The sequence below is a fragment of the Cariama cristata genome, unplaced genomic scaffold (assembly GCF_000690535.1).
Source record: "Cariama cristata isolate BGI_N322 unplaced genomic scaffold, ASM69053v1 scaffold484, whole genome shotgun sequence".
In the NCBI taxonomy this organism is placed as follows: domain Eukaryota; kingdom Metazoa; phylum Chordata; class Aves; order Cariamiformes; family Cariamidae; genus Cariama; species Cariama cristata.
The window spans coordinates 31,719-48,953 of NW_009610990.1; the positions used below are offsets into that span (position 1 = coordinate 31,719).

The 17,235-nt window shown below is 36.2% G+C and overlaps 1 protein-coding gene across 1 annotated transcript in view; it reads right to left on the reverse strand.

Moving 5' to 3' along the window:
• The window catches only part of LOC104160009 (sister chromatid cohesion protein PDS5 homolog B), a gene marked incomplete at its 3' end in the record, with an annotated part of 45,647 nt that extends 28,956 nt beyond the window's left edge, over nucleotides 1-16,691 (reverse strand). The window contains exons 1-6 of the mRNA XM_009698059.1: nucleotides 16,565-16,691; nucleotides 13,146-13,349; nucleotides 8,552-8,638; nucleotides 8,363-8,460; nucleotides 7,094-7,220; nucleotides 5,429-5,450 (exon numbers count right to left, since the gene is read on the reverse strand). Of these exons, the coding sequence (XP_009696361.1) occupies nucleotides 5,429-5,450; nucleotides 7,094-7,220; nucleotides 8,363-8,460; nucleotides 8,552-8,638; nucleotides 13,146-13,349; nucleotides 16,565-16,672 (646 nt within the window). The remainder of the gene's footprint in view (nucleotides 1-5,428; nucleotides 5,451-7,093; nucleotides 7,221-8,362; nucleotides 8,461-8,551; nucleotides 8,639-13,145; nucleotides 13,350-16,564) is intronic.
• Between the last annotated feature and the right edge of the window lie 544 nt (nucleotides 16,692-17,235).

The following is a 17,235-nucleotide window of genomic DNA, read 5'->3' on the forward strand; positions in this document are numbered from 1 at the left end:
GGGGGGGTGGGGGGGGGAACAAACAGAAAGGTTATAAGCATATGCATTAATCTTAAAAATAAATACAAGAATGTAAAGCTACCATGTACTGGTAAATGCATTAAAGAAATAGCCTGTTCTTTCTATACTTTCAGTAGTAAAGATAACATAGTAAAAACAAACCTAGTCCAAACACAGCTTTGTAGTCTCCCCTGATACTACCAAGAAAACTCTTTCCTGGCAAATCGGGCCTTACTTTGCAATTGCCCATCTAAGCCTGACACTCAGCGAAGTCAGCTCCTGCATTTTACTGCTCCTCCTTATCAGCTTCCCCCCTAAAAACCAGGAAAGTGATATAAAGCAACATCAAGGCATTTACAGTCACCACAGAAGCAAGACTCTGAACAGGATTGTGGTAGAAAGTACGATTCCATCCTCGCATCAAGCAGCCACCTGTGAACCATCACATCACAGTCTCTCCCTAGCATCTTGCAAAGGTACTCACTCTGTTTGACTGAGATAGCAAAGAAAAAAAAAAGCACACCTAGAATTTTAGTTCGTGAGCGAAAAAGGGAGACAAATAAAAACTAACAAAACTCTAATATAAAAAATAAACACACCACCACCATTCCTATCCCTCCATTTGTCTAACTGGGTTACTGCTCTATCACTGTTTCCTTCCTTTCCCAGCACACATTCGCCACCCTCTAGTTGCTATGTCCTCACTCCAATTTCTGTATCACCATTTTTTCCAATAATTTGCAGAAGAAAATGCGACCTAGCCGTTGTGACACCCACTGTAGACTTGATTAACATGTAGAAGAACGAAGGAAAAGTCTTCAATACAAAAATATATATACAGTCTTTTAATAGCCAAAAGTCTCTGTAAAAATACAGTTCCCCCTATTTTTATTAATCTTTGCAATTTAAGACAACCCAGCATATTCCATTTACAAGACAACAGTATAAAGGGGCAGTTTGTGGTTGGTTTTTTTTGTAAATACATCTCATCCATAAAAGGACAAAAACTCCCTTTTAGCATGATGAAAAGCAAACACAAGATGTCTTGCCACACCCAGGGTATTCCTTTGCTTGCATACACTTGGTTCTGTGCAGCTATCTAAACAAAAAAAAAAAACCGCGATGATTTGCAAAGAGATGGAGATTATTATCCATAATTTTTAAAAAAATGTAGAACTGTAGGCTTCTAGACAGCAGTGGGAACAGATTAACATTTTCTGTTAATCTAAACCAAAAGAAGTCTTTGACTTGCCTTCTGATAGGATTAAGGTAGGTGACTTAAGTCAAAACACTACAAAGATTCATGCTTGAAGTATCTGTTTTACTCAGAGCCACTCCAGAAGGTGAATAAAAACCCCAATTCTGGAAAGATACTCGAATGCTTACATAAGATGCTACATCCTTGTACTTTCCTCTTCCCTTATCTAATCAAGACACAATGGTCAACATTGGCAGTCTTTTTACAAAATTGTACAGCTGTCCATGTCCCAGAAAAGAGAAGGTGCTGCATGCTAGATTGCTCTTTATGGTTAAGACAAAAAAAAAAAAAAAAAAGGTACTTCTACCTGTAGCATTTGTTTTCCGTTATTTAGCTAAAGTCGTGACGGTGCAGGAAATAAAAGGCACAAGTGACTGTAACAAGGAATGTATGCCACTTGCAATTCTTGCTCTGATCCTTCTTGACTTCCACAGTTCATCTCCACCAAAATAAAGAAAACAACTTTCACCTGGGTAAGAGCTAACTCTAGATCATGAGCAAGATCTGATCTACGTATAAAACAAGTCCGAACAGCAGACCTAGCACAGTAGAGTTCCAACAGGCTGATCTGTTTTGATTCCCATGAATTACAGTTTCAGCTTCTATCTTTCACACAGCAGTTCATTTTAAAACCTTAATGTCTGCAGAGATAAATGCTAGAAGTAGCTATTTGCAACCCTGAGTAATATATTCACATTACACATCATTCCACCTAAAAAAGCTGCAGAGAGAAAAAATATTCTAGATCACACCTGGCTAAGAAAAGTTTGCTTTTTTTTCCATGCCTCATGTACTTGATGTAATTGTGCCGATAGCTGGGGCCCTCAAACCACATTACATGTCATTCTACCTAAAAAAGCTGCAAAGAGAAAAAATATTCTAGATCACAACTGGCTGAGAAAAGTTTGCTAAAGTTTGCTTTTTTTTCCATGCCTCATGTACTTGATGTAATTGTGCCGATAGCTGGGGCCCTCAAACGTCCAGAGGCTGAACTTTCTGAAAATAACAGTGCTAAAGAAAAAGCACACAAGAAAGTTTTCTTCTCCCTTTTCCAGCTTCAAGATAAGAGCAGAGACAAGACAAAGCAGCACTGCCTTAGTTGAAATGAAAACAGGAGCAACCCAGGCCATTACCAAATAGGTTCAAAGATCTGCCAAAACTATCTTTCTGACTAATTTAACAGCCACAAAGATTCTTTAAACTTTGCCTGAAGGAGAAATTTTATAAGGGTAAGACCTAATTTAACAAATTTCTTCTCTGTGTTTATCTAAACTCTTCTATCATTATCCTCTCTTCAATCTTTCTATATATTTAGGAAAAAATTGACACGTATCCCAAGATCTTTTAATGATTTAAGAAAGCCCTCATGATGCGGACAATAATCTTAATCAGGATGCCTCTAAGAGCATGTAAGTACCCAGTGGGGATAATTTTTTGAGTGTTCTGAATTGGGTAGAAACGAAGCCATCAGCTGGCAACCCCGTTTAAAGTAATCATTAGTAATTACTACATTTTGAAGGAAAAAGCAGAAATAAGTATTGATTGGTAAGGACAAATCAAAGAACCAGCCATGTAAAGGCAGAACACAGATCTTTTGCAAGATAATTTAGAAGTTATATTTAACATCTGTAACAGACTTACAGGATGCCACATACAGACCTTTTCCCAAAAAAAACCTGCAGTTTTCTTTCAGAAAAGAACATTAATAAACAGAACTTTTTTTTTAATTTTTAATGCTTAGAAGGCCTCCAGCAATAATATTTGAAAACAGATCATCTTTGTCAACCCTAAGTTCTCTCCTTTGTTTCAATTCCTACCATGATGTTTGTGTACTCAATGCTAGCATTTCAAGCTTTTTACACTGGAAGACTTTAATAGTTTTACCAACTCATTTTTCATACCTGTTCTTCTCTAGAATGTTTGAGAAACTTCTACTGCGGACACAAGAAGCAGTGGCAACCTCTCTGACAGCATGGCACAGACATTTTTGTGTCTATATAGACAATGCTCTCCAGAACAGTTTGCCACAGAGCCAAAACACAGTTGTAGTGGTACAATGGGGTTGACAGTGATGGAAATGCATACTCACTGATTTTTTTCAGTTATTTTTTCCAGTTGCCTCTCAATGTCCAATTTAATACAGCTCAAAAAAAAAAAAAAAAAACACCACACCACACACAAATGCATGTCCCTTATTTTATTCTTTAAAACGGATGACTACCTAGCATCAATCCAGTCAATTTTATAACTTTAGGAGTAAAATCAAACGTTAAGTCTGTATCTAGAGCAAATACTCTTAAAAAACCATACATTTCAACATATTATTTTTCTTGGAATTTGAAAATGGTCTCCGATTTTATTCTCATCATCAATGGCACGGCAGCAGCAGTTGTATCCAAGAGCACTTGACATAACAGTTCTAACAGATTCTTCTAGTTCTGCTGGGGGAGTGAAACAGGTTTTTAAGGATGGCTAACAAAGAAAAAGCTCAGCTGAAGTGTTGCCAAGATAGATAACACTAATTATTAAGCCAGTTCCCAGCAAAGACAGTTAAGAATTTAATTGTCAATATCACTTTTTCGAAAAGATAAGCATGTAAAGCATGTGGGATCCACAATGTGGGATTCCCTGTACTATTCCTGAGGCTGAAAATGGAACACTCTGGCAAACACTCGAACAAATAAAGTACTATTTGCCTTCTAACACACTGTGCAAACACAAAGCTGTTTACAGGTACTGCCATAAAGACTTTATAATCTAAAAAGACAATTAAAAGGGAAAAGAAAACTATTAATTTTTTTGCCTTTCCATATTGACTACCTCTCCCTTGCTTCTGGTCTTTTCTGGGTTTAGGTCACTATTTATTTATTTATTTCATTCCCCCTTCATATAGTCCTTTCAAAAGAATTTCCGTAGAGTTCATAGAAAAGAAGAAAAGAGAAGCCACAGAAGGTCTTCATATAGTCCTTTCAAAAGAATTTCAGTAGAGTTCACAGAAAAGAAGAAAAGAGAAGCCACAGAAGGAAAAAACTAATTAAACATCACAGAAATTTAGAGTTGAGCACATGGTCAGACAAGTGAAGTTTACTGTTTTAGTGACTGACGTGATACCTGCTGTACTACTCAGGCAAGCCTGTACGTACTCTAACGTACCTGTTTTGTGATAGCCGCGACAGCCACTTTCATACACGTTTACATCAATATGGCTTTTATTCTGGCCAAGGGAGCTGGATGACAAACTTAAATGAGCTAGAGCAGCCTAGACTACTTCGGTGACTACTAATGATGGTAGACAGACATCTGATAGTACGTCACGTCCCCAGTATATACTCCTTATGTCTCAGTTGTTGCAGCTGTCCTGCCAGCACCATTGCTTATCAGACTTCCTACTCAGGACTATGGACCATATCTGGCATTCCTCTTTGGAAAAAATAGACCTTGGTTTTAAGAAGCAACAGCGTTGAATTAACCTTTGGTAAATTGTCCAACTAGTTACTACAGCTCTTTAAAATATTCGGACCATATCTGGTATTCCTCTTTGGAAAAAAATAGACCTTGGTTTTAAGAGGCAACAGCGTTGGTAAATTGTTCAACTAGTTACTACAGCTCTTTAAAATATTCATAACTTCTGCATCGATCTGTCTAATGTTGAATTTCAGCCATTGGACCTTAGCATCTGGGATCCAAAACTAAAGGAGCTGTTGGAATCTTCTCTTCCCAATACACACTTACAGACTGCTCTTTTGATAAATTACACAGATTAAGCTCCTCAAGCCTTCAACCCAGTGTTACCTAACACAACTGTGTATACACCAAGCGTCATACTAGCTCTATTACTGTTTTCTATAATACAGTCATTCAATTCACAAGGGCACCCCACATTCCCTCACACGCACAACCTTCCTTATGGCTGTATCAAAAATACACCGCTTGCCTGTCACTTGCTACAAACGTAGTTGTCATATCTACAACAATCTCTCCATCAGATCATTTTCAAATCTGAGCTAGTAACAGATCTATGCTCCTTCTACTCCATCAATCTGGCGAGGTAAGGATTCCCTACTCACCATTACACCAACACTTGCCATTACGCCATTTTCAGTGGCCAGGCTTATTTTTCAGTTTCCCTTTCCCACAGCCTGTACAGCTTAATGACTAGGTTAGCTAAGACATAGGTCTTCTTTAGGGTGGACTTTGTCCTTAACCCCCCTTGTAGCTTTGTGCTCAACGGGCATGAGTGGAGAAATTCTCACTGTGAATTCATTACATTTTTCCAACACGACATTAGTAGTCATAGAAAGTGGTTAGATGACTATGTAACCTCCAAAATTTTAAATAAACACTATATTAAGATTTTTCTATTTCATCTGAATATATTAGAAACTTCTTCTATAGTATGAAAAAGGTTAAAAAAAATTAAAACAAAGGTAAAAGGACTGAGAATATGGTCTAAAGTTACGTAAATATTTCAGTTAGATAGCAAGCTACAAACCAGCATCCTATCAAGAGCCAGTCTGATTAAAGCAGAAGAAAATGCAAAACCCCAAATACCTTACCCTATTAAAATGTTCACTCAATAACTTTAAATCTACTATAAAATAGAATTGTTTCAATGCTACACACAGTCTAAGATGATGCAAAATCTTAAACTCAAAATCAATTTATTAAACATGAATCATAAAGACAGTACAGTCAAATTAAGTTGAACACAGGTGACAACAAAACAACAGATGCTTAACAACTGAGAAAATACAAACTGAAGTACTTTGTCTTGCTTTTGTTTCTTGTATTCCAATGCTTTACTTTTTAAATCTGATTTTCAGCCACACAAATTTCAGTCTGGTCCTGGCATACAAGTGCTAGATCCTTGAAGGACACAGCTAAAATATTTCCAGTAAAAAAACAAACAAACAAACAGAAAAACAACCCCAAACTGATCTATACTAAGCACTTAGTCTTTCACCTTCAATAGAAAAGTAATTTATGTGCTGTTTATTTACTGAAATTGATGGCTTGTAGTAAGGCACACTATGTCATACTACTTGCTGTATTTTTCAGAGAGCATCTTATGAAAAAGTCTACCCAGTTTCTTCAGGTACACCACTGTTTCAAAAAAAAAAAAAAAAAACACCGAACCCAAAACCAACACACAAACACAAAACAAAACCAACACACACAAAAAAGCCACCACCAAAAAACCCACAAAAAAACCCAACACACCAAATGCATTCCAAAGCATCTGTAGGACACTTTTTTTTTTTGACAAGACATTATTTGTTAAGGATAGACAGCTGTCACTTGGGCTCTTCAGGCACCACTATTTCTAAACAAAGTTAATTCTACGGCTGCATCAAAAACACACCAATGTGCTTGCAATAACGCCAAGTCACCATTTCTGAAATACAGAGCCAACTACAAATCAGCCATCGTACCAACTTTCTCCCTCCCACTTAGGGCAGCACATTAGTTAGAACTGTCGATATAGCATTATACTAATTAAAAACTTTCCAAAGGATGTATGTATCTTTTATATATGGTCAGTACCAGGAGAACTTAATATAAAAAACCTGGGTATAAATTCATATGACATTAAAGTTTTTAGATTACTATGACCACTGATATTTTGGTTTATGGCAAGTGAATCAAAGCGATGAAACTCTACTGAATTGTCTGGCTATTAAAATTTATTTGTTTGCTAAAAATATCCAAGTAGTAAGAACACATTTGCTACAGCTATTCTGTCAATGAAATCTAAGTATCTGAACACACACATCAAATAAATCACAATTACAAAAAAAAACCACCACAACACATTAATCCACTATTAAGTCTTACCTTATGTGCTGGCACTAGATTAACTAACACTGTATCCAAAAGTTCCTGCGACACAGTATCTCCCTCACAAATGATAGAGCTCATTAGATCAACCATGTGCATGTGTACTTTTTGGTTATGACCGTTGCTGAAATTAAAAACAAGAATTCTTAGTGTACTATTCATATAAAGCACAACTTCCATTCAGAGTACTCCCTGAAGTGATGCCAAACAACAAGAAATATAATAATCAAATCACAAGTTTTCTTAGAAGTCCAAATACTTAAGTTTCTCAGCTGTATATACCACTTTCCAACATGTTCCTGTATCTCATGCCCTCTTCATTAACTACTGTAGTAAAAGAGTAAGAGGACTGTATCTGTCCCTACCATTAAAACACAGCGCATTAGAACATCCCTCCCCTCTACTCAACACTGGTGAGAGTTCATCTGCAGTGCTGTGTCCAGTTCTGGGCTTCCCAGCACAAGAGAGACAGGGATATCCTGGAGTCAGTCCAGCAAAGGGCCACAAAGATGATTAAGGGACCAGAGCAGCTCTCATACAAGGAGGGGTTGAGAAAGCTGACATCGTTCTTTAGCCTCAAGAAGAGATGGCTGAGGGAGGAACTTATTATGTTTAAATACCTGATGTTGGGAGTAAAGAAGACAGGGTGAGACTCTTCTCAGTGGTGTCCAGTGACAGGACAAGAGGCAATGGGTGCAAGGTGAAATACAGAACATACCATTTAAACATAAGAAAGAGAAACTTTTTAAGTGTAAGGGTGACTGAGCACTAGAAGGCTGCCCAGAGTGGCCATGGATTCTCCATCGTTGGAGACGCTCAAAATCCAACTGGCTACGGTCCTGGGCAACCTGCTCTAGCTGACCTGGTTTGAGCAAAGGGGGCAGACTAGACGATCTCTAGCAGTACCTTCCAGTGTCCACTATTTTCTGACTCACATTTTTATAGCAATAATCCTCCAAATTCCTTAGAATTACATATTGCACCTTTCAATTTCAAGAACAGAATAAAACAAACGCAGTAAAAGACAACCAAAGTAGTGTTTCTTAGGGAAAAAAAAAAAAAAAGATGCTTTTCAGTGTGTCTTGTTTAAATAAAATAGGCAAAACTGACAGCCTGTTATATTTATACTGCTACCGTTAGTTAAACTGAATCTCAAAACTAAGCTCGTTAACGCTAAAAGTCACACAATAGACTGAACATCTAGGTTAGAAGTATTTGATCTCAACAATGCAATAATATATTATACTTGGGGGTGACAATACTTACTTTATTACTGAAAACAGCGTTCTGTACAACTGTGTAAAAATCTCATTGCTGTCTTCCAATTCAAAGCATATGTTATAAGACTTGACCCAAGCAATGTTCTGTGTTGAACAGGAAAAAAATAAAAGGAGTAGTTAATACATGATCAAGTTGAAAAATTACAGTTATTACAAAATAAGTTATGAATCTTACCTCAAGCAAATAAAAATATCGGTTAAACTGGGGGCTTTTTGTATCTTCTAAACCTTTAAGTTGCCTTGTTATGAACATAAATATATCCTGAAAAGAAAGAAGTGATAGTTATTTAAGCAATTACAATGAAACTTTCAAAATCAAAATAATTACCCTTTTAAATTACTAGTATTATTCATCATTACAAAATATGCAGCAATGACAGACACACTATTTCACTGTCCAAAAGAAGATGATCTACAAAATACCATGGAGAATGTCAAGGAGTAATTTTTAAATGCTTCATGTTTCTATAAAGGGTTGAGAAAGCAGCCTTTTTTTCTAAGGAAGCAAAGGTTTTTCTTTTCTAAAGAAAAACACTCGACAAACAGAGCTGCAATTGGCTGACATGCTGCAAAAGTCAAAAGATTATTCAGAAGGACAACGAATTTTACATTTTTACTTTATACTGCAATAGTTTTTGACAGAAGGGTAAAAAAGCAGTAAGCAACTGCAGCTTTCCCAAGAGTATTATTATACGTTTAGACTGTACTGTTTGTGCATTTCTCAGTCATCAGGCTACTGACACAGATCACATCTCTTGCAAAATAAAAACAAATGAAAAAAAAACCCAATAAGCCCAAGTTTCTCCTGCTTCCTTAATCAACTTTCAGCACCAGACTTCAGGAAGTCTCACACAAAATAAATTCAAGCAGGTTATGAGAAGCAAACAGTCAATTATGAACAGAATGGAAACACACAGGAAGGTGTCTTTTGAAAATGCTTTTTACATTCAGATAATTAACAGCTGGAAATTCATAACTACTATATTTCATAACTGCTATATTAAATCAAAATATTCAGAAGTACGTATCACCAGAAACAGTATTCACAACCTCAACTGTATCTATATTTCATCCAAAAATCTACATACAAATCAAATAAATTCCCAAAGCTATAAAGTTGCCATAATAAATACAAGAAAGCCTTACAGTTAACCCTGAAAAAACTACCCTAGAAATAGTCTAGAAAGCTTTTCTATAATATTTTCAAAGGAACATTTCCCCTCACCCCTTCAAGAATAATGAGATGGATAAAGAGGACAATGAGGTTCCTTTTTTCCAAGGCTACAACCACAAAATCTAGCCTTAATCATTAAGCTGAGCATTACTGTGGTTCTAGGTAAAAACAAGAACTAGATTACGCGTGACACCATCATCTCTTGGCAAAAAAAGCACAGCAAGCACGTTGTTGAGAGATACAGCTACACTAATGTTTGAATTTGGACCACGATTGTGCCTTTGAAGTGCTAAGTAAGGATGATCAGAAGAATCACTGTTTGGTTTACACTTCAGTTCAGTTACAGAGCACATGAACTGGACTCTTTAGTTGAAATCAAACCAAAAGACACAGTTCAAAGGACACATCTAATGGACTCCAACCACTGAAAGGCATTCAGTCCGCAGGCAAAAGCCAGACTGAAGAACCCCCCCTTAAAAATTAGTGCCTGAACCACTAGCAGGCCATCAGCCCACCCAAAATGAGTTCCATCATCTGAAAAAGTAGCACACCAGAAGGTGCTGTGAAGTTTAGAAGGCACACAAACTGAGCCTCAGGGAAGGATAAGATTCAATTAAAGAAGAAAGGGAGCATCCAAGAGAATGACCAATTCCAAATATAAAAACAACTTAATCTTAGAATTCATGCCTGAGGCATAATGATTCTGTTAAACTTTACTTGTACAGATAAATCTCAATCAGTTCATTTAACAATGTATCTTTACTTTTTATCCTGCAGCTCAGTACATAATGCTTACTTACTGAATGTGATTCAAAGACCCTACTGAAACCAAAACTAATTTTCCCGATTTTTATAAATTACTCATCACTGTATTGTATATGAATACATACATTAATGAATAGCATACATGTACAATATGTCTAGCATCCTAATGCTTCACAAATAATCATTTGAAAAAGTAATAATTTTACTTATTTATTCCTATTCCTGTTTTAAAGGAAGCAAGACAGACTAAACTCAGAAGTGCTCACTAATTTTTAATATCTAGTGTAACAGGACCTAAAGTTTTTCCCTTTTTTGAGTATATAGAATATACTATTTGAACATACATTTATAATCCTAAAACACAGGATAAAATAAACTTTGGCTGCAACTAAGAAGTTGCAACACTTTCACAAATTGGACAATATGGTTTCACATCAGACTCCATAAGGCAAGTCTACATTAGACTCTAAAACCAAAAGTTCTTATACTTCAACTTTAGGCAGAATATGGAATGTTTTTTTGTGAATTGTTGTCTTGATACTAATTAACCACACAACGGCTTCAGTAAGCATCAGAGCTATGGCTTTCACCACAGAACACACTCAGATGCTTGAAGTTCTGCTACCATATACACCCTTAAACATCTCCATTTCAGCCAAGTCAGGCAGACAGTCCATTTGTCCAAGTGGTTTTCTTTGACACGTAACAGTGATTAGAACATCTTCCCCCCAGAAAATTAGATTTGGGCTCTAGGCTTTCCCCAGACTGAGGAGGACTTAAAGTGAGAACTTTCTAGATCCTAGAAGAGCAATCTCCTGCTCCAGTTCTGCTCTTAGCCTACTCGTGGCATTTTCCATCCCTGTGGTCAAAGCTCTTTCAACAATCAGCGAGAAATGTAAGATTTCTACTGAGGATACAAATCAGAGAAGGAAATCTGAAATTCTGATTCCTTCTCTCAGTATCTCACTGGCACGATGCATAAATTACAACAAGTTCCGCAGAGTCTGAAGCAAGGACAAAAACTTAAATCTCAAGTTTTGCCTCTCAAGAAATTATCCTTTTCAGCACTTGCCTTTGCCATCTTTAACTTTAGTGCTAAACATACTAGAAGAGACTCAAAGCTGCAGCACAGATATATGATATTAAGTAATGGGTTAAAAATAGTGCCACAATATAACCCAAGAGGAAGCATTCTTCCTCTTACCTCTTTGTCATAAGTGGAGGGAACTCTTCAATGTTTCTATCACAGCTTCTCCGGCAACCACAAAAGCTGTGTTCAGCAGAAACAGGTTTGCAAAAACGTACCTCAATAGCCCTCAAAGACCTCTATGTTTGTCCTTTCTTTATTTCTCAAAACGTGTTTAGAAATCTGCATCAAGAAACTGAATTCTGAAATCTGCACAGATTACAGAACTGAATGCTAACAGTGGAATTTCCCAGTCTGTCCAGAGCTCTATCCAAGGAGTAGTAGTAGCAGTATGCTTACACTGCAAGTAAGAGATCAGTAATGCGAGCCTTCCAATACTATATACTATAAAATTTGAAACCTAGTAGCATTTGATAGATCAAATTCTGTAAGGAGGAATATTATAATTTGTTAGCCCACTCAGCAAGAAAGGGAAAAAAAAAACCTCTAAGCCAAATGAGCAAAGGAAAACATACACTCAAAACTAAAATAGAAATCAAGATGCCTCAAAACTGGACTTAAATATAGCACAGTAGAGAAAGCTAATGTTTGTCTCCAGTTGAAGATGGTGTGATCAATAAGTAAGGTAGCTAGATAGTGTGTAATCAGAGGTGCAACAATTCCGAATTAAGAAAATACAGCTAACCGAAATCCCTAGGTATCCCTCCAGCATGCCTGGTAACAAAGGATGTACTACAGTCGAAACCGTACTGTTTGCCCTACTTAGGAAGCACTTCTGGTGCAACCACTAGATCAGAAATTGAGCGATTCCTTCTTGAGTGATAATAGATATACCTTCCACCACGATCATCTTTTTATCCTACTGTAGAAAAAACAAAGCAAAAACAAACCAAAACATAAAAAGCCTACACACACTCTTAAATCAAGGAGACAAAAAAGTATGCATTTTTTCAGTGTTATTTTCCCCTGCAAGATTTTCTATAAGACTCAGTTCATCACTCTAGATTCAGACTATGTAAGGGAAGTAGTTTGATTTTGTGAGTTGGAAAGAGAGTTAGATTTCTATTAAAAACAAAATTAAAAAAGAAAAGCACAAAACAATCTAAAATTTAATTTTTCTGAAACAAATGGGGCAGATCTGCACTGCCTTTTCAAACCTGGCATTTATCTATCAACCACCTCCATCTAGTGGGATCAGTGATGTTTGTAACTGCAGAATTTTCTATTTCACATCAGAAATCATTGTCCTTTGTACAAAAATACTTTTTTTTTCAATACAGCCTTTATCTATAAAAATACAGTAATCATCTCTTGTAGTTTAATTGAAAGTAGCAGAGGTATTTTTCCAACCGAAGGAATTAGCTGTCTTGCAAGAGATCATGAGAAAAGCTATAGACATATCAATACCTCTAAAGTAGCAGACCACTGTCTGTAAATCCCAATGACAGTTCAATAAAATATTTATTTTCAATATAAATCCAAAACTCTCTTATTGGAAGATGTACTATTTACCACTTTATCTGATGAACATTTGACCTGACCAAACACCCCTATCCCCTATCAAGTGAAAACTTTGGATTGCTTAGGCTGAACTGGAAACAAAGGGAGAAAAATGTTATAATCAATTATATCAATCATTCAGTTTAAAAACCTGGTGTGGAAAAAGGGATTAATTCAATTTACCTTTAGTTTATCCGGTGAAGTGTATGGAGCTTCAGGGGCATAAATTCTGAAAATATCAGCAAGACAACATGCTACCAACAAACGTACATCCTTATCAGGATGTTTGAGGAAAAAATCTGAAGCAAGATGTAAAGCAAGATTTAGGTAGAGCTCCTTTTCTTCTTCAGAGTCCTGGTCCATATCCATGAAAGTTTTCACAACCATCTAAAAATACACACAACAGTATATAAAATGAAATACAAAGTGTAACAGGGTCCTTACTGAAAGTTCCTTTTCTGTTTTCATGCAAATTCTGTTAGAAGCACTATTAATAATGCGGTAGTACTTATTTGAGTAACCATTACCTTATTTTTCAGGGTACAGGAAGGACCTAGTCAAGTCCTCTATCAATTGTCCTAACACACAGTCTCAGCAGAGTTACTGAAAGCCTAGCTGTAGTACTTCACTTATCTTTTTGAGAAATCATATAATCAAGTTGGCCAAATAAATAAATAAAAACCCGCAACAGCATCCACTGTTATAGCCATTCACTGAAAAATTTAGAAAACAATAAAGCTTTATTTAAAATACTTATTTCTCCCTAAAGTATTTCGGGTTACAATTTACTTTCCCTCTATTTTCTTTCAATTTCAGGTTTTTCTCTAGTACCGCACTGATAAGTTTAGCCCCTGTGCTGCTTTCAACAGCAGCATGCATGTTGTCCAACAGGACTAAAACACCCATTAGTATTATTTGGATCCAGCAGACTAAAGTTATGGAAGAAAAAGGAAAAAAAAGTCTGGGACACCAAGTATTTAACACCCTAAATAGAACAAAAGCAAGAAAAACCATAATTAGTAACTGCTAGTTGGTGAGAATTCTTACATTTAAAGAACTGTTTGGAGGAGAAAAACCTACTGACAAAACAAAGTAATTATGTTTGTCTCCAATTTCTTATTTGAATCACAGAGGCAGAGTTATTTTAAGGAGTTCAACTCTCGTTAAAACTAGTTTACTGTAATTAGTCAGGTAGCAAAAAATCCTACTTTAAAAAAGGAAGGATTTCTGCATAATTAGGATCACAGCAGCTGTGAAGTTTCCAAGGATATCAGAATCCTTTACCAAAAGGCACAGAAGATTGGCAGGTTACGCACATGTATAGTTTTCACTGTGAGAAAAATAAAGTCCACCCCAGTCAGATACAAGATGAACCACTTAAAGTACACTGGTGCCCTTACACCCTATTAAAGTAATTTAAAAACCTGAATTGTTTTCGCTTCTATGGAAAGTAGGTTGATTTATATAATTAACAAGGTAATGAATAAATATACAGGTGTCACAAGAGTTCTTGCAACAAGTATGGTTTTTGTCTACTCTAGAAATGAACCTTCACGTTTCTCTTCCCTGACAACATGAACTTCCATACTGGGCAGGACAACAGAAAAATCAGTCATCTTGTCTCCAGAGTAACCTGTTCACAGCGTTTAAGGAAAAACAAAGAAAAAAAGCTAGTTCTAGCGTATATTTCTAGCTTCCTCCAAAGGAATAGATTAAAGGATTCCTGGACCTGAAATCACACCCAGGCCACCATGATTAATACTCCCAGAGCTTCATCTTCCAGATGTGGCCTACATTTCTTAATGCATTCAATTTTTCCTACATCTTTCTACTGTAATAAGCTTTGGAATTTATTTCTATAACTTATGGAAAAGTTTGTTATTAGACTGCTGGTCTAATACTTAGTATATTTCATTAGATGATGCCTTGGTTCTTGTGTATTAAGAGAAACTGTGGAAAAAAGAAAGCTTTTCTCACATCATTCATCATTTCCAAGTGGTTATCACCTTCTTTCTGTCTTCAGCGCTAGTTCATGACTCCGACCATTTAGTTTCTATCTCCTTTCCAAATCTACTATAACTTGAGGGTGGCATGGATCAGAAATGCATAAAATTTCTGAGTTAAGTTACACTAATACAGAAACTCACTACATATTTTCCATTTTATTCTCAGATTTCCCAATAATTTGTATTTATATAAATAGATTGTTGTTAACAAACAGCAGACTATCCACATGTGTAAGTCAAAATAAAATCCACAGAAAAGTGCTTCTTCCTTAATACTTATATGAATTTGGCAGTCAGGGAAATGAAGGGGCTAGCAGTTCACTTATTTACCAACTACTGTTCTTTATCACCTGCAACTGTGTTTATATTGTAGGTCTGTACACTTGTGTAGCATAGATCATATAATCCTTCATAAAAAAAAAAAATTGTGTGGTTTTCTCCCTGCCTGGAAACCAACGAATGCACAGCCAGAACAAACAGCTGCCAAGAAATACAGGATATCCTCAAAAGCACACTTCTCCTGAAGGAAAGATCAAGGTGAGAGAACAGAAGGGACTAGACATTCAAGGCCAAAAATGAAATGAAACTATAGCAGAAAAAGTATCAGTAAGAACTGTGTGCATTTTCACAAGCTGAAAAAAAAAAAAGATGCAAGTGCTAACAAATAATTTCTTCTGTTAGGGGTCACTCATACATAAAGTTATAAATGTCATCTATTCAACATCACAGACTGCAGTATACTGACTACAGTCTATCAGTCCCACACCGGTTACTGAGGGGAGGGGAGAAGGAAACCTTGTGCTTTGGGGCTTTATTGGGTTTTGTTCATTTACCAGTAGTTCCAACTGACTTAAAACTACTTCTTAAGAAAACAACCTCCAAATTAAGCTCTTCCAGCTGTTAGAATACCTCAGGTTCCTCTCCCACATCTGTTCCCTCCTGTTTCACAGGGCAAGCCCAAGTTGCAGGCATTCCTTCTGCACAATACTAACAGTCCTGCCTTTTTGTGACAGTACATGGGTAGATAAACAACCGTAGTAACATAATTATCCCCCATATCTCTCCAACCTTCCTATAGAGTTAGGTCAAATAAAGCAGTTAAGAAATTCAGGAGATAGAAATACGTAGTATAATCAACGACTACCTTCATTACAATACAGGCTAAAATAATGAGACTAAAGGGTTTTATAATCAACTCAAAGAGCACAACTACATAAAAGGAATGTATCCTGAGGCATCCATAGTATTTCCAAAATTATTACTCTCTTTGTGTTTTCCAATATTTTCTTCTCTAAAAGTACTGGATTACTGTAAGAGCTGAAATAAATACTACTAAAAGTTTGAAATTAATATAGCTTATTTCCATTTGTGAATTTTTAACTCATTTAAACGTTTTTGAACAAGTCACTTTAAGAAAGTGGTAGAACAAAAGGCACAATAGCCAACAAGTTTCTCCTTCTGAGCATAGGAAAGGTAAGGCCCAAAGGGGAAAAAAAAAAAAAAAATATCCTTTCACAGACAGACAGTATAGTAATAGGATCATTGAATGCTGTATACAAGAAACTTCAATCTGCAAACAGTTACTTGCTTACTCACCTTTAGCCTTCTCACCATCTCTTCCTTAGATATTTTGTCAGAGATCTCTTTGACTCCTGGAGGATATGTGATTTTTCCATCATTGGCTCTCGTCTTTGAATGAGCCATGTTTTCACAATTTTAAAACTGTGGAAAGAAATTAAGAAGTCAATGTTGTTTAGCTAGTTTGTTTACCTTATCTGTCCCACTTTCACAAACAAAATCCAACTAGAAATATACCCACAAAACCCCATAAAGACAAAGAAAAAAATGGACAAAATATTTTGATTGTTTTCAGTAATCAATATTGTGGCAGAGAGCAATGGTTTTGATATTCAAGTAGATTGTCCAATACTACAATAAAACTTTCACAAAGTACACAAGAGAAAAAAAGCTAAAACTCCTCATTCCTGAATGTATTTGATCTTCACACTTAAGAGATGCAACCAAGAATCTTCTTATCTTACTGTACAAACTGTTTCCACAACTTGGCAATAATAAATCCTAGCCAGCTTGGATTTTTGGACTCGCTGAGAACAGAAATCTGAAGTGGACTTTGTGTTTTCCAAACAATTAAATAGAGCACAATTTCCCCAAATGTCTAAATAGTAGTGCTGCTGAAGTTTACACATCACTAGTTTTAATTCACCAATACTGCCAGGCAAGCAGCAGACAGAGAATGGAGTAGGGAC